This window comes from Pituophis catenifer, unplaced genomic scaffold, assembly GCF_029215685.1.
Source record: "Pituophis catenifer annectens isolate HBS135680 unplaced genomic scaffold, rPitCat1.0.hap2 SCAF_7, whole genome shotgun sequence".
Taxonomy (NCBI): Eukaryota; Metazoa; Chordata; class Lepidosauria; order Squamata; family Colubridae; genus Pituophis; species Pituophis catenifer.
The window spans coordinates 42,734,132-42,753,208 of record NW_027256887.1 but is presented as its reverse complement, the minus strand read 5'-3'; the positions used below and the strand labels follow the sequence as shown (position 1 = coordinate 42,753,208).

At 36.8% G+C, this 19,077-nt stretch overlaps 1 protein-coding gene across 4 annotated transcripts in view; it reads right to left on the bottom strand.

Moving 5' to 3' along the window:
* MSRB3 (methionine sulfoxide reductase B3) overlaps positions 1 to 19,077 on the bottom strand; it is a 51,913-nt gene that overhangs the window by 9,629 nt on the left and 23,207 nt on the right. For all 4 annotated transcript variants that reach the window (XM_070947022.1, XM_070947023.1, XM_070947020.1 and 1 more), the window contains 3 exons: positions 18,516 to 18,624; positions 15,730 to 15,807; positions 12,553 to 12,581 (listed from right to left, as the gene is read on the bottom strand). In XM_070947022.1, coding sequence (XP_070803123.1) covers positions 12,553 to 12,581; positions 15,730 to 15,807; positions 18,516 to 18,624 — 216 coding nt within the window. The remainder of the gene's footprint in view (positions 1 to 12,552; positions 12,582 to 15,729; positions 15,808 to 18,515; positions 18,625 to 19,077) is intronic.

Genomic DNA, 19,077 nt, shown 5'->3' with positions numbered 1-19,077 from the left:
AAAAAGTGGGTTTTAAGGGCACGGCGGAAGGCACTGAGGTCTTGGATTCTCCTTATCTCTGGGGGCAGCTGATTCCAGAGGGTAGGTGCCCCCACAGAGAAGGCTCTCCCCCTGGGGGTCACCAGCCTACATTGTTTGGCTGATGGCACCCTGAGGAGGCCCTCTCTGTGGGAGCGCACAGGTCGCTGGGAGGTCGTCGGTAGCAGCAGGCGGTCTCGAAGATAGCTAGGTCCTATGCCATGGAGCGCTTTAAAGGTGATAACCAACACCTTGAAACGCATCCAGAAGACCACCGGGAGCCAGTGCAGCTCGCGCAGGAGCGGTGTTACATGGGAGCGCCATGCTGCTCCCATCACTACCCGCGCTGCTGCGTTCAGGACCAGCTGGAGCCTCCGGGTGCCCCTCAAGGGGAGCCCCATGTAGAGAGCATTGCAGTAGTCAAGGCGAGAGGTGACGAGGGCGTGAGTGACTGTGCACAGGGAATCCCGATCAAGAAAGGGCCGCAACTGGCGAATCAGGTGAACCTGATAAAAGGCCCCCCTGGTTACAGCCGTCAGATGTTCCTCCAAGAACAGCTGCATATCCAGGAGGACTCCCAGATTGCGAGCCCTTTCTGTGGGGGCCAAGGACTCGCCCCCAATAGTCAGTGATGGAGTCAACTGACTATATCGGGATGCCGGGAGCCACAGCCACTCAGTCTTGGAAGGGTTGAGCTTGAGCCTGTTCCTCCCCTTCCAGATCCGCACAGCCTTCAGGCACTGAGACATCACTTCAACGGCATCGTTGGGGTGGCCTGGGGTGGAGATGTACAGCTGGGTGTAGTCTGTATAATTAAGATTGTTCATAGTAAAATACTGTCTCTGGAGGCCCTGCTGCAGTTATTGAAATCTATGCTTATAGAACTTTATCAATAAAATGCAGTATCAACTCCAAAATTAATTTCAACATGATTCATTTGAACTTATTTACAAGTTATTACCAGATCAACTCCAGGTACAGATCACTTCCATTCTGTAAGCAGAGATGGTATTTGTTACTTCTTTCTACTTGAATACTGTCAAGTGGGTATCATAACTAGAAATTAACAAAACTAATTTTTAATTAACCAAAAGACAAGCTCAGGATCCAAAAAGATCTTGACAGAGTTGAACAATGGGCCCTATCCAACAAAATGAATTTCAGTGCGGAGAAAAACAAAGCTATACACTTAGGCAGGAAAAATCAAAGGTATAAACAGAGATTAGGCGAGACCTGGCTCCAAAACAGTAACTGTGAGAGAGATCTTGGAGACCTAGTGGATGATCACTTGAATATAAGCTAGCAGTGTGCAACAGCAGCCAAAAAGGCTAATATAATTTGGGTTGTTTAAACAGAGGCATAGAGTCAATATCACGTGAAGTATTCGTACCGCTTTATACAACCCTAGTAAGACCACACCTGGAATACTGCAACCAATTTTGGTCACCATACTATAAAAAAGATGTTGAGACTTTGGAAAAAAATTCAGAGAAGAGCAACTAAGATGATCAAAGGCCTGGAGACTAAAACGTATGAAGAACGGCTGCAGGATATGAGTTTGGCTAATCTAAAGAAAAAAAGAATTAGGGGTTAACATGATAGCAGTATTCCAATATTTGAGAGGCTGCCACAAAGAAGAGGGGGTCAAATTAATCTCCCAAGCACCAGAGGGCAAGAAACAATGGTTGGAAACTAATCAAAGAGAGAAGCGACCTGGAATTAAAGAAGAACTTCATGACAGTGAGGACAATTAACCAGTGGAACAGTTTGCCTCCAGAAATTGTGGGCGTTTCATCACTGGAATGCTGGAAAATGGCCCGAAAACTGTCCTGGTTTTTTGGCCATTTTCCGGCGCTCCAGCACACATGTGCGCGCCAGAACCCCGAAGAGCAGCTGACAACAGCATGCGTGCCCACAAATAGGGCTCTGCGTGCCACCTCTGGCACGTGTGCCACAGGTTCACCATCACAGATATAGACCATACCTATTGACTAACCAAAGAACAGATTCAGAATCCAATACTGCAAAATTATCCTACTTCAATAATAGGTAGCTCCAATTTACATTGGAAAAATAAATGGTCTTTCCATGCCAAATATATGGCAAGCAACACCTCAACAATTTTATATTTTGAAATTTTTCCAGTTTCAGTAGCAATGGTAGAACACCTTGGTGGCAAAATAAACATAATTTTTCTCAGTAAATAAAACACAAATTATGCTAAAGCTATAGTGAAGAATATCTCATACAATTCATGACATCTTGAATAGATAAAGCTCTCCTGTTTAACTCTGTGAAAAAAGAAAAAATCTCTCTGGATTTCAAAATCATTTTAATCCTTCATTAGAATGGAATCTACAGATGTAAAATCTGTGAGCTTCACTAAGGAACATCTATCTTCAATCTTAAAAGGTGGACTATCTTTCTACCCCATTTATTCAATATTTGTAAATAGTTTCTTAATAAATTTCTTGAGGCTAAGAGGAATCATCTTTTTGCATTTTGTTGTTTTTTCTTACTAATCTTTAATCTGACTTTATTTTTAAGGAAGGGATGAAGGAACAACCACAGCTCTAAATTCAGAAATATTTAAGAGGGCCACAGGTTTTTTTCACAATCTAATGGAATGAAAGAAAGTAAAATTTACAAATTAGCTTCTGGTAAGTAATGGCAGCTTCTAACAATAAAATAAAGGGTTCAAAAAAGAAATCATCATCAGTGTTAATTTCTAACTCTTGCTGTGGAATTATTTCTTACAAGTGGAATAATGTATGTAGTATCATCTGGAAGTTTATTACATTTCTGAAAATCTAAATTATCATAGTATGCCTCCATCTGGTGGCAACAACTTAAATACTAAATGGAATCTAGCAAATGTTCTATCAAAAGGCTAACGTTTCATATCTGTACTCTTGTCTCCACCTGGTGACAAGATCCTTCAAAACTCATGGCTTAAATACTTAAGTACACCACACACAAAATGTTAGCAGCTAACCTTGAAGTCATCTAGCTTTGCATACTTCAGACAATTTTTAAAATATCCATTTTATAAAGAAATGCATTTGGGTGCAATACGTTTCCATAATTGAAGCATCGTTTATCTGCCATGGAAAGATTCTCAGAGAATGTGTGAAAAATATAACACCGAGCCATAATCTTTTCATAGATTTTTAATGCATGATTGATTCATTCAGGCAACTTAAAGTGAAAGGCTTACTTCTGTTTATTATAGCAATTTAAATTAACTTTGTAAGTGTTGTCATATACAGAAATATTTGAATAATTATGAAACATTCCTGGTTAAGATAATGAAAAGAGCCTGTAACACAATTCCAACAATACTGATATTACCGTAGTCACAGACTACAACTGCAGTGGACTTCCTTAATAAAGCTATACCAAAACTCCCTGCAAATAAACAGGAAGAAAAATTCTTCAATCAATGTGCTATGGTGATCTAATTTAAGGAATTCTTCAGCATAATGGAGCATAAAAAAAAATCTAAACAAGAAATAATGTAATAATGTTAGCTAGTTATTCAGTGCACAAATGTTTGTGTTCTAATTGCTGCTGTTTATAATTACTATCTGAAATCATTCTGATTTCCACTTCTCCTTTCATCATTCCTTTTCCTCTTATCTCTCCTTCTGTGCTTATTTATAATGCACTTCATGAAATAAGTTGCTATCCATTAAAGCTTAGGTAGCAATAGATTTATTACTTCTAAGGTTTCACAAGATTCTTCAGTTGTATGTATGTGTGTGAGAGACCAGAATGGCGGTGGGGGTGGGGGTGCAACTGTAGCTATAAACCCTTGCGCCATTTGACCACCTCAACATTCTGGCATCTCATTTTGCTGCTTTTGTAGACAAGTCTCAAAATGATTTGAACAGATTTCCCATATTATTTAATTCAGATTTCATCAACATAAAGATTCCCACAGAATTCCTATCATTAGCAACCACCATAAGATGGTGGGAGCTGTAGATGAAGAAATCTCTAAGTCATAAGATTTAGACAGGCTGAACTCCTTATTCCAAGGGTTCACATATCAGAAGATGTTCCCTATTATGCTATAATGGGGTATCACATAGAGTTTTTCTTTCTTTGCAGAAATTACTTATTTGCAGGAGTAAGAAACAGTCTCCTATTGGGAAAAAAACTCACAGCTCTTAGAGTTCAATTATAATTTAAATCTATTAAAACACTGAACATAAAATATAAGAGAACATTTTTTCACTCTGATACGTCACTAAAGTCACAGTTTAGTTACATCACTAAAGTTAATGTTGATTCTGTTATTTTGTCCCCCCCCAAAAAAACCTCTTCTCTTCCTCTAGTGTATTTTCATAAAACACAACAATAGTCTGAAACTTCCTAACAGTATTTATAGACTTCTGCTATCAGATAGAGATAACAGATAAATGGAGTCAACAAAGCAGCTTTTTCTTGTCAAAGTTATATTTTATAATTTAAAAATATATTTTTAAAAAATGTACGTGTAGCTTCATTAGCTAACACTTATATTCAAATGTTCTTCATATCTGACAATAATAGCCAGCAGTTTTGGCCTTATGTACAAGCATAAATTATTTCATTGCATGAGTAAGAACTGTTGAAATGCTCCTGGCAATCATTTCCAACATTTACATATCAAAAGACACCATTTTCGAACACTGCAAAGTGGCAACTTTGTAAAGCTGTCTAAAGAAAATTGGGCATGGTTGTTGATGACTTTTTGCCACATCTCTCTTTCCTCAAGCCCACCCACCGCTTGAGTGCATAAGCTGTCTGTCAAATTTCTTTAACAACAGCAAAGAGATAAGGTAACTCACCATTCCCATATTTCAGGCTTCCTCTTCATTTGCCATTTCTCCATTAGTAGTTTCCCACCACTGCTTCTCTCTTCCCACACAGTCATTGCATGGTTCTTGTCTATGTCTCTTTCTTATTCACCCTGATGCCTTTCTTGTTTGACCTGGCAGGACCTAGGAAGCTGGCCTTTGCTGTTACGTGCCCAAAATTCAGCTACCACCAACCCAACTGGCATTTTGGAAAGGGTTAAAAATATGGTTATTTTCCCAGGCATAGGGATTTAACTAAGCCCATGAGACTGATGCATAATTATTCATAAACTATGTTGGCTACCATAATGTATATTAAACATTGTTTTAGTATTGTGGCTACCAGAATTATTATTGCAAGATGCATGGCCATATAAATATTTATCTTTTTCACACACAATTATACATAAACTATATTTTAAAAATAAATTTTAAAAAAATTCTGTCATCATTTTTGAAGCCTTCAACAGGCTAGGCAACTTGTAGGCTGAGCTGACATAAAGCAAACTTCTCAAATTAATTAATTGAATTAAATTCCAATTAAAGCCAGTCAAAACCCTCCAAAATCTGGTCATTTGCCCTCAAAATTCAGTGGTATAATGTCAGGGTACTCTGGACACAGAAGGAAGAAGATATAACTGCATTTGGTTTATAGATTGACTATTTATCCTAAAGTTAGATGCTTGTGAAGTCATGCAATATCACATCTACAGAGATGACCATGAATACCTTGCAGAGTTGTTGCTTAACATCAATGTAGTCTGATGCAATAAGTTTTCTCAGAAATGAAAGTAACAAGTTTCCAGCTTTTAATATACCTTTCCAACCCATTTAAAAATAATCTGCCCACAAAGAGAACGGAAATGCTGTTTATTGTTAGTGAACAATAAATCATTAACATTTGAAAGAGAGCTTTAAAAAGTTAGCATTCTTATAATATTGTATTTTGAAATATTAAATATCTACAGTAACAGAGGTATACAGTACCTAAACTAATTCCATTGTAGGAGCAATTATCATTCAAAATAGAAATTAGTTATTACCTTTAACTTATTGCTATATGGGTAGACCTTGCGATACAACCATAATGGAGTCTTCCCATTACGGTCACATATTGCGATGGCATTAAGTAAAATGTTTCAAGTACACATAAACATAAATTACAGAACTGGAAAGGTCTACTTATGCCACTAAGTCCAATTCTCTGCTGATTGCAAATTAAAGCATTTAAACTAATGGACATTTTCCTTCATGGGAACTCATCTAATAAAGTTCATAAAGTCTCTAGATAATTAGTTCCATCAAAGTGTTCTTATACCCAATCCCTTAGAGCAGTGATGGCTAACCTTTTCCAGACCGAGTGCCCAAAGCGTGCTTGAATGCGTGCGTGCATGCCCAAACCCCCAAAATTCAATGCGCAAGCACCCCCTGCATGCGCCCCGCCCATGCACACCCTGCATGTGCCCTGCCCCCACACATGAGCACATGGACCCCGCATGTGCCATGCCCCCGCGCATGTGCGGCAGAGATCCGAAGACCAGCTGGCCACAGGGAGGCACGCACGCATGCTCAGTGGAGCTGAATTGGAGTGATGATTCACGTGCCATCAGAGAGGGCACTGCGTGCCACCTCTGGCATGCGTGCCATAGGTTTGCCATCACGGCCTTAGAGTATCCACTTCACTTTTACATGCAAAGTGTGTTAAGACTGAAGCGCGCTTATGCTGTTGGAAACATTTCACTTTTCAACTTGCCAAAGAACTAAGGGGGAGGGAAGGACAAGATGGAATCCAGGCTCTTTTCTTTGTGGTTTTGCTAATATGTGCTCTAAACTGATTGAGCACTAATAAAGCAGGCTTTTTCACAAGCCCTCAAGGAAGTTTAGACCACACTTTTTCAATCCATACTTTCATCCCATTTTCGTCCATCCATCCTTTCTCATAGATATGTACAACAATACTTCTTGGAATCACTTCTTTTGGGAAGGTTTTCCTTTTGAATATTAACATCGGTGGCAATTTGGTGCCGTCTGCACAGCAGGAGAACACAACTGTGTAATGTGTTTTCTCATGTCCTGAAGTTTTCATGGTTATGCTTTTGGGACCTTTCACATCAACAGTCTTATTAGATGGCACATCAAAGGTTAGTGGGACTTCATCCATATTCCCAATCTGGCCAATTTCAAAATTATTTTTCTTCCTGGAGTCTATCACAAATGTATGAAAAGACAGAATCTTAGATTCATACTCTTTTGGCATTTTTTGCGCAATTCTAGTTTTGGTGCACATAGCAAGGCCATATCACCTCATAAATCTGAAGCTCCATGATGGTGATCCAATAAAATCCTGAATGCCTTTCTGTACAGCAATGTGTTTGGCTTCATATATCACCATTTTTGTGGAAACTGAGAAGTCATTATTCCGGTGACATGTGATCCAGTCTTTCATCTCCACCTGTCTAACTGTGGCCACTTTGCAGGAAGCCCACGAAAGTTGTGCTTGCTTTTATCTTTTACTTTTTGCAGCTGATCCACCTGTTTCCTCACTCTCTTATCATTTTTTCAGTTGGAGGTGGTCCAAAATGTTTCTCTGCTGCTCTGTTTCCATGTTCCTCAGCATATTTCATGACTTCCAGCTTAAAAGAAATTTTATATGCTTGCCTTTTTTGCTTTGACATCCTTGTACCGGTATATAGTGTCAGGAGGTTTTTCTGCAGGCCCAGCAACGATGGGACGGGGCAGTGGCAGGACTGCAGGCCCAGGGGTGGTGTGGTATGTGGCAACAGTGTGGCAGGCCCAGGGGCAGTGCGATGGGGCAGTGTGGCAGGCTCAGCGGCGATGCAACAGCAGTGGCAGTGCAGCAGGCCCAGTGGCAGTGCGGCAGGTGGTGGAAGGGTGTTTTCCGCTAACTGCTCGACTGGTAGAATCAACCAATTCTCCTCACTTTAACGAACGGTTCGGCCAAACTGTTTGAATCCCACCTCTCCGATTGGCAATATTCTGGGAGAGCGATCCAACCCCAATCAACTGCCTGTTGCCATTGCCACCACCGCACCAACCTCCTCCCCCCCCATGCAACATTTGATGCACTCAGATTTCTCCCCCTCTTTTAGGGGGGGAAGTGTGTCTTATACTCCGAAAAATACAGTAGATATAATAAAGAAATAAATCAATGAGCAATAAATACTTTTTTAAATGTAAGTAAGTCCTCACAAGCATAATGTACACATTCACTCCTGCCCCTAAGAATCCATAACGTCTCTGTTCTGCCCCAGCTACGGATCCCAAAGAACACAGCACACACAAACTCTGAACAAAACTCCAGCAAGTACTGGAAGAACCTTCTTTGTCTTCTTTGCATAATTTAGGAAACCACATACAGATTTAGGGATGGACTGAAACACAATAATGTACTTACATTTAACTTCACAAGAATAATGCTCTGTGTAAGAATACAGCATATTTATAATTTTATTGTGGACTATTACCAAATCTACAGGCTGCCTTGATTTACAACAGTTCATTTAGTGACCAAAGTTACAGAAGAACTGGAAAATGTGACTTTTAACCATTTTTCATAGTTACAGCCTTTGCAGCATCCCCATGATCATATGATCAAAATTCAGATGCTTGGTAACTGAATAATTTCATTGACCAAACTAAGTAATAATTTTAATTAGCAATTTTATGATGTTTGTATGCCTATATTTTTCTTGACTGTACACCGCCTTGAGTCCTATGGGAGAAAGGCGGTATAGAAATGTAATAAATAAATAAATAAATAAATAAATAAATAAATAAATAAATAAATAAATAAATAAATAAATAAACAAACTGGTTCATATTTATGATCTTTGCTGCAATTCCAGAGTCATGTGATCACTTTTTATAATCTTCTGACAAGCAAAGTCAATGGGGAAGCCCAATTCACTTAACAAACAGGTTAGTAACTTATCAACTGCAGTGATTCACTTAACAACTGCGGGAAGAAAAGTCATACAATGGGGCAAAACGAATGCCTCACTTAACAATATAAATTTCAGGGTCAATTGTAGTTGTAAGTCAAAGACTACTTTTATTACCCAAAATGCAACAAACTATATTTTGTTTTCAATTAAGATCAACTAGACTAACGGAATTTACTGCTAAGTAAATACCAATTCCATGTCCCAGAGCAAGATCTACTTGAGTCTAGATATTTATTTGCTTACACCTAATAGACAGAATCTTGACTGACTAAAGCTATAAACTTCTAACCTAACAGATATGTCCTGGTAGATTCTAGGGTGTGACTACTGTCACTCCACCATCCATTTCAGAACTGTGCAGTTTCTTGCCCCTCTTTGGAATGTGCTGCCTCCTCCCTGGGAAGCTGCTGCGCTACTACCAACATTCCTCCACCCTACTTCTCCTTCAGCTGCACACTCCATCTCAATAAATACATATATATTTATGCTGTGAAAAGGATGTAGCTTATTTCTTCAATGAAGTCTCTAGTGCAAAATGTGCTTCATTTTATACAATGCTAATCCTTGTCCCCTAATGATTTTAAAATAACAGAAAAATGCAGCACATATGAATATAGAAATGCTCCCTTTGTTTTAAAAGTACATATCCATAACTTTTTGCCTATTTTCATCAAGACAGATGTCTAAGGATAGTGACTTTCACTATCTAGAGAGAAATAAACATAAATCTACTCATATTACCCACTTACACCACTGTAAAATATTTCATACTAACTTGTGTTTAATGACACTTAAGAGATATAATAAGTAATAAAATCAAAGTAAAATAATAAGTGCAAGATGTGTGGAACATTGTATTCTAAATAAGATTTCATTAGTACAATTCCTGCTAGCCAACAATGATTCATTGTATACTTACAGTAATTCAATTCCCCCCCCCCCCCCGGAAGACATTAGACTTTTCCCTGTGTCAGATCTTCATGGAATACCAATTAATTCAACTTTTTACCACGCGATTCATATTATTAAGATGCACATTTATTATACAAACATCTAAAAACTTTAAAAGCAGAAAATATTTTTTCCACATAAAAATATCAATATGCAACTTCTTTCAGCAAAAGATGTATGTCTCTGCTACAAAAGTAAACATGATAACCAGCTATTTGTTATATCTTTGCATGATAACTATTGATGGTTGTTTTTACTTCGAAGTCAGATTTTCAGGTTCAATTCAGTTTGAGAAAACTATATTTTTCTCATTATTTTAGTACTATGTTTCCAGATTTCATGGTTAAATTAACAAACTGAAGAATTAATAAATAACCATGCTAGGTTATGCTTTCATTATAAGAAAATAAACCTGTATTGTTGTTAATCATATTATGTTCACAAAACAGCACTGAGATAATGCAGAGGGCATCCTCTTTCAAGATTTCCAGAAGCTGGATGACTACATCAAAAAATGGTGCCTCCAAACAAGCCTAACACAAAAACAGAAGTAGCCACATTCCACTCAGCAATAAGTATGCAAATTACCAGCCTTCAGTGTAGTTCCAGAACTGTATTTTACAATGTAATAACTCCAAAGTACCTGGGGGTAATACTGGACAGATCACTAATCTTCTGACAACACCTGGAAAAAATAGCTATAAAATTGACTAGCTGCAACAAGTTACTGAACAGATTGGCTGGAACATACTGGGGTGCTGATAATAATATCCTATGAACAATAGCCTTGTCTTTGGTTTATTCCACAGCTAAATATCATGCCAGTGTGTTGCTTAATGGTTCATGTCCAACTCCAACAGTCCAATGCCTATCATTTCTGGCACATTGCATCCCACTTGTGTACACAGGTTCCCAGTACTTAGCAATATTGTACTACCCCTCATTAGAAGACAACAAACTATCATTTGGTTCTGGTCAAAGATGCTGAACAAGACCCTCCCTATTCACCCAGACAACACTCAGTCCATCACAAGATTGAAATCCCATAGGCCAGCATGGAAAACAGCTATTTACTTAACATCTGCCCCTTTAACCCTGAGAATGCCTGGAGAGAGGAGTGGTCTAAGGCAGGGGTGTCAAACTGGTGGCCCGCGTGCCGGATCTGTCACACGCAGCCCACGCGAACCCTGGCTCAGCAAAGGCAGAAACCGTTGTGATACATTACGTGACGCAATCAAGTTTGACACCCACGGTCTAAGATGCCTTCTTGTGTCCTGATCATTAGTGATTCCTCTACCAAGTCACCTGGTTTTGACCTGCATCGCTCTGTCTGGTCGAAATTGAACAGAATTAGGTGTGATACTGGAAGAAGACCCCCTGCCCTGTATCAGTGGGGATGGAAAGATTCCCCTTGTTGTGATTGTGGTCCTGATATGCAAACTATTAAACATATTGTGCAAGATTGCCCACAACATGTGTTCTCTGGTTTCCTAGAAGATCTGCACGAAGCTACGCCCCAGGAAATTGCCTGGAAAGCTGAATTGGACATCCAGGTATGAGGCCACTGCCACACCCCCTTAGAGATTCTATATATGGACAGTTTATATATGTTTACTTCTTTTCTGTCATTTTCTCATCTACGCTAAATAATAATAATTAGCACTGAGATTTCCTTTCTGCAAAGGATTAGTTAAGGGGAAAAGAAAAGCACTTCTTGTGACTAGAATACTGAAACAGTTATTTACACACACTTCATTCAATAAGAAAATTTTCAATTAAAATGATATAGGACTCCGATACTATACAATAAAAATAGAACAACCATTGCCATTCTCACCAGAAATGCTTTTGGACAACATATGATAAAGCTTTGGCTTTGTAAAAACCCAAAATATATTGTCTATCTTGCAGCTCATAAAAAATGGGCCAGATGGAAGGAATCTACTCTGCAGCTCTTCTCTCCATCATTATCAGCTCTCATAGAAACTCAGATGACCAAATAGCACTGATTTGTCTAATGTGGATACTATAGTGTTTTTTCACTATAAAAAAGTAATGGGCACCTTTTGGTCTGCCTTGATAGGTATGGCCACTTATAAGACCCTAATTTATGATGACCAAAAATAGGTACATTTGTTCACCCATAGGCAGGGTTGCAACCACCCACTTCTATTTTTTTATTTTTTTTTAAAGAATGCTTTTGTGGGTAATGACGGGTCACAAGGCAATTTTTTAAATAAAAATGTTATAATCTTCAGTTTAATAACAGAAACTAGTTAAATAATAAAGGTGAGATAAAAATCTAATAAATAAATAAACAGCATGCACATTTTGGGATTACAACAGCAACCAGAACTGCCTACATTGCTGTTGCTAAGTGATGCAATCATGTGACACTGTACTTTACAACTGCATCACTTAGCAATGGCAATCCCTGTCCTAATTGCTATAACCTGAAGCCCCCCCCTCTCTCTCCCTCCCTCCCTCCCTCTCTCTCTCTTCACTTGTCTCAGCCTCATATCACTCAAAAGTTGATGAAGAACTGACATGGTTTCCCCAGAGTCATATAATATAAAAGCATAAAATTAAATAATGATTTGGTTATGGAACTAACAAAAAAAATCCACTCATATTAAATCTATTGCAGCATCCTGAAACTTGATATTGGTTTAAAATTGGGTACTCCAGATCTAAAGTTAAGACTAAACATTAACCGATAAATTCATCTTTTGGAACATGAAAACAGCATGTTCTACATAAGATTTTGAACATACCTGAATTAGAGTCAAACTTTGTTTCAGATCTAAAACAAAACAAAACAAAACAAAACAAAGACATGATTTCTACAGTCTGTAACTATAAAAAGCTTTTTAGCTAAAAAAACCCGCTTACAATAAATCTCAAACAACAGCCATGGAATCTTTTGTTAATACACTTGACACAAATATATATTTATTTTCATTCTAGAAATATTGACAAATATTTTCATTTACAAGATTGGTAAAAGCAGCAAGAAACACCCAAGTGAAAAATCCAATGTCAAAATTACAAATAGCATATTTTAAAACTGTACTATTATACTTGTAATAAGGATTCCCTTGGAGATCATCATTTGATAGTTATTTTATTTGGTTTCTTTAATCAAGCCCATTCTGAAAAAAAGTTTATTTCCTATCAGATAAAATATCAGCCTACTTGTGATTTTTTTTACTGAAAAATAAATGCATGTGTGTGTGACCAAAAATATATAATATATATGGTAAGAGCGATCACTCGATACCTTAAAAGAATGACGGCAAAACGAGCCAGTTATATCAAAAAAAAAATTTATCGATTGTAAGGAAGATGAGCTCAGTTAGAGAGGAGCTATCCTATTTGGGTTATCTAGTCTTGGCAACTTAGCTATTGAAATTTGGTATTGTAAAATTTTAATGTCATCTATCATATATTTTTAGATTGCTATTTTTGTAACTGTTTTATCTTTTTCCCTTTTTCTTTTCTGTTTTGTTTGAAAAGGCTTTCGGGCTATTCAATAAACTATACTATACTCTAATAGTGAGGAAGAAGGAGAAAGAGGTAAAACTAGCCTTTCGAAGAATATTTCAGATATAGATTAATAACAGTCCTAAATTCAAATGCCTTTGAAGTTGTCAGATCAGCTATGGGAAAATGTAAGTTGGGCAATTACTTTCAAGATGCTCCTGAAGTGCTGCGAAGCAGAACTAACCGAATGACAAGGCCTATCTGAACAAGCTGTAAGAAGCATTGTCTAGATCTAATTCTCAAACCAATTAGTGGGCATGCTCCAGCCAGATTTATATCACAAAATAAAAACCATTGGAGTATGCCTGTATATGGGACAGAAGAGAAGAAAAAAATTATCATTTTATGGTTAAAGCTTCTAACTATAAAGAGCATGTTACTTTAGAATGAGTATTTTCAAACGAAATGCCATCAAAGTCCCCAGGAAATGGCAGAATCTTTCAATCTATATATACATATTTGATGTGATTATATAGAAAAACATAATTATAAAAAGCTAAAATTCTATAAATAATCATCATTTCAACCTAACCAGAACATGTTGTTTTTTTCCATGACATTTCCAGAGAAATTTCAGTATATTCCACAATTCACAAATAGCAAACATTCAACTAGTAACACATTTTAATAATCCTAAATAACAGGAATATAGTAATACAAAATCAATATCCATGACAACTGAATGCCCTTCTCGGTTGAAGGCCTGGTAGTGTTACCATGTTTCTAGAAATGTAATATACACATTAACATGAAAGCAGTGCATTTTAAATATAAAAATGAATTCAAAGCAAATATGGAATATGACAAGCAGATTAGAAAAGGCATTTAGAATCTGGTTCTAGATCGAGAACGAATTAACTATTGTTACTTATTTTGTTTTAAAACACCCAATTACAAAAATGCAGTAAATTAGTTAATGGCAAAGGAACAAAAATAAACTATCTTCTAACTCATCTATTATAAAGGGATATGAATATTATTTTATGAATAATGCACAAAATGATGTCTTTAGTGGCAGGGTTCAATTATTATGTATTTGTTGGGATTTCTATGATCCCTTTCCTCCAAGGATGCAATGCTAGCTATGTCCAGTGGTGGGCTGCAAGCGATTTAACAACTGGTTCTGTAAGCTCATGCATGCGCGCAGCATTCAAAATACAGCAATTTGAAGCTCAGCTGCTTACCTTCTATGGCAGCCCTGGTAAGTAGAACAGCGGAGGTGCAGAAATCAGCTGTGCTGTGCGAATCAGCTGAGCCAGAAAAAAGGAAATATAGGACAGGATAGAGCGGGGGCAGGTGGGCAGGGCCAGCTGATTGTCAGAACTAGCAGTTCGCTAGAACTGGTCTGAACCTGCAGCAGCCCACCACTGGCTATCTCCCTTCATTTTTTCATCACAATTGCAACTCTCAATTGTGAGATAAATTAGGCTATAAGAGAATCCCTGCCCACCGATGATATTGGTGCTCCCTCTCATTCTTTCCCATCTTTCCATATCAAAATGATTAATAAACATAGAACATAATATACTAGTAACCTCATATATATTGCATATTGCACCCTCTCCTTCTAGTTTGTATTCCTTGTACCAAAGTATACTGTACTTGGCAAAAAATATAATTTTAGATTCCTGGTAATTTTATGTCCAGACTGTTTAGGGTGCAGTAATAGACAATGATCCTCATTACAAGTTTTAGCACAACATGCATGCAGGAAATAATTATTATGTTGCCCAAACAGAATCATATATTGCTACCCACAGTCTTAGGTGCGTGGAAATCTGGTGAGTCTAGGAATTCAATTATAGAGGTTGAATAAATCTGTCCCATCACACTCTCAATGCACACAGTATTCGAGAACATTTTCTGAGTGTTACACCTCATCCTGAGTTAAATGTCTGAAGACAACTGTTGGATTAAGAAAGGTTGTTTGTCAATTTATGTATCTGAAAGATTTCTCCATAACAATGTCAGAGAGATGAAGTTGAATGCTGCTTTAAAAAGTGAGGAAGGCCAATTTTCAATAGGCCTTTTTCAATCATGTAAGCAAAAACATTGTCCACCATTGAGTACACAATTTGGATCTTAACTACTTCATCACTGATCAAGCCATCAGATTTGATACATTTAATTTAATTGTTACTACAACTAAAGTCTGTACTCCATATACTCAACTCTAATTAAAAAGTAGGTTACTAATGTTAAAAAGTTTCAAGGCATAGATCAAGTTATTTGAGGGACTCCCTATCTCTGATAGTTTCTGCCCTTGACCAAAGCACCCAGAATTCTAAGCCAATAGTGCTTAAAAGAACAGATTACATCTACCCACTTCTGTCTAATAACTACAATCAAAGAGTAATGTTTTCCCAAACTAGTCAGATGTCACAAACTGCACATTTGCATCTACTTACTTGAATAAAGGACTTCCACAAACAACACATTTGTATATTCCAATGGCTTTATTATATGTATATTCTCCTTCAAAGGCACTAGAGCACAAGATAGAAATAATTATTTAGCATGCATACTTACAAACTCAAAACTCACATTTTCTTTTGGGCGAGGCAACTTTATGCAAAATGAAAGAGATAAGAAATAATCAACTACAGAGAGTTCTTGGCTTTCAACTGCTATTGGCACTGAATGTCTACTCATAAATTGTTATGGTAGTTAAGCTGAGGCACTGACAACCATGGACACAATTTTATGATATTTTTTGCAGCAGTCATTAAGTGAAATCATCATGGTCATTAAGGGAACCTGTCACCATAAGAGCAAACACATTCTTCTAAATGGGCAATTTTTGCAGAAACCAGCAAAAAATGCCAAAAACCAGCAGAAAACATCTCATGGCTGCAGGTTATAACTATAAAGATGAGATGGTTCACAAGCTCTGGAATGCAGTCACATGACTGTGAGAAGTAGGTGTGGCATTACATTTTATGATGGCCAGAAGTGCCATACAAGCCATGAAGCATCCATTCCAGGCCGTTGCATGGTTGTTAAGTGACCAGTCATAAATTAAAGACTATCTATAAAGAAATGTGTTTTATAGTTATTGCAGATTCTGAGAAGTTTAACCATAATTCTGCAAATTTAATCTCAGAAGTTGCTTCCAATATAGAAATAACTTTCGGATTTATAAGCAGAATAAATTGTATAGACACTGATCACAAATTATTTTCCTAATTTTTATTTTTTTTAAAAAAATGCTAATACAGATTTAGTGCTACTATCTCCTAGACCAGAGGTGTCAAACTTGCGGCACGCAGGCTAGATGCGTCACATGCTGGCCCTGCCCGGTTTAGCAAAGGGGGGGGAAAGTCCTGATATGTCACATGACACTGCCGTGATAATGCGATTTTGACACCCCTGCCCTAGACTGCTATAATTTCTCCTGGATCTCCACTCTTAAAATTTCTGGGGATTGAAATTTCTGCTTTCCTGGCTCCAATTCTTCTACCTGTAAGGGAAAAAAATACACTGAAGACAGACAAAATGAAATTACCCATCTGAAATCTTTCTATTCCCAATTGGCTCTTTAGAGCTTGATTTTTCTGAACCTCTGGTTGTCTCTACCTACTACTAGATTTATAGATAAGATTTGACAGCTGAGATATAAATTTCCCTTTACTGTTTTATGTCTGAATCTTTGAGGATGAGATTTCTTTTCATTCACTATAAGCTTGTGCTTTAAAGTATAAACATACATGCTTCCTGGATGAAAAAAACTTTTCTTCAACACATTTTCAATTAAGTTTTTAAATTTCCACTGCAAATTTGTTTTTTAAAATCCTATTAACATTTTAGAAACATACTTTATTTACCTTATGTTAAACCAAAGTAAAAATATTTTATTTTGATCATTAACCAGATTTACAAAACATAAAAATAAAAGATAATTTAAAAATGGAATTTTAAAAATTGCATGTGGCTAGCACAGATGAAACTTTCTTAGGTCAGGTAACTCACTAAGGCTTTAGAGAAAATACCATTATACATCATAATTATAGCTAGAAAAAGAAAGAGAAGAATTAACCATTTATTTTTATCATTAGATTTTCATGCTTTGATATTTATCTGATACCTTATCAAATAATACAGTAGCGTAAGATCCAAGTGGAAGACAGTGTGTAATAATACTACCAAAAGAATAAATTTTAATGTTGGATGATGATCGCCTGGGAGAGAGGGAAACTGAATTCCAAGCTGGGTGAAAGTCAGGAATTTTTAAATTCAAAAACAACATTACTGCTTTAAGAATACTTTTCTAAGTTAACCATTTAAAGGGCTAGGAGGTTATTGTTCTAATAAAAATCAGCTGTGTTCCTCTAACAAGAAATCTAAGTGCTCTACAGCTTGCTTTTATTATCCTTTCAATTCTTTTTATGGGGTGCCTTTTTATACAATTATTTTTAAGTGACCAAATATCTTATTGTTTGCATGTACTACATCACTGTGCTACACAACAGAAAATGACCTGGCTGACGTCATGGAAAGTGCATGATCAACAGTCCATGTCTAGAGGCATAGGAAGCTTTAGCACCCAGAGATCTTTATTCAGCAAGTTTAATTAAAAATAGAATATTATGAATTAATTGTAAATTAAATATTTAAGCATATTATTAAGCTCACTGAATAAAAAAAAAATTCAAAACCATTTTAGCAGAGATATCTATTTTTCATGAATCAAACGGAATAAACTACATTCATTATTTGATCCTTGAAAAAGAACCATCTGTCTTTTTTCTTTCACTTTACCCTCTTGTCAGAATATAAAAGCTGCTTAAGGACACAATTAATATTTTCTATCCAGAAGTTTCGAAGAAAAGAAACAAACTAACAAAAAAAACAGAATGGAAAAAATAAAATTATGCCACATTCTCTTTTCTCTTTGATATTTATAATGACCACTTCAAAAATATTGCCTTAAAGATTATTTCCACTATAATTCAAATCTCCTTCCCTAAAACAAAAAATGACCTGTGCTATTTGCACAAATGTTGTAGTAAAGTAAAATAAATATAAAGTCACAATAACCAAGTTACATTGATCAAATTGCTGAACTTAGTGTCCATGCTACAAATTGTTGGCTTTCTAAAACAGAATTACTTGAAACCACTTGAGAGAAAATTACAACATAATGAAAGAGAAGGAGAATCCCCATTTTTTATTACCATCTACCCCCTTGCTATACCTTTCAGTTCCTTTCTCCTGAGTAACATGGTATTGCAAGGGTGTCAGCCGCTTTTTCAGTTCTTCGTGAGAAAAAGTCACCTTATAGTTCTTTTTTTCCCTACGTGACCCTGCAAAAAGATAAAATATGGAAAAAGGAGTCTTTTCAGTTTAAAATCCTGAATCACTACGTGCTAGCCAAATACAGCTTCCATTGTACATTCACTTTTCCAATGGCTAGACTGCATCCTAATGCATTAGAGAGGTTCAGCGGATTGTTCTATCAACCCAACTTTTAGAAGGCTGTTGTACACAAGCAGGTGACTCCATGTGAAAAGAATGTGAGGCAGCCAAAGCTTTCACTATGCAGAAAAGTCAACACACATTTGTGAGATCTGACCGTCACATTATCCTTTGCAAAAAGGTAAAATCTGGAGCCTAATATTGTGTTCCTCAGGTCTTCTCAATAAATACATTTTAGTATTAAAACCCTGTAAGACATCTGTAAATAGGTAAAAGGTAAAGGGCATATTACGGTTAACCAGAATATCTTCTTATTGCTCCATGTAGTTTATTTATATTAT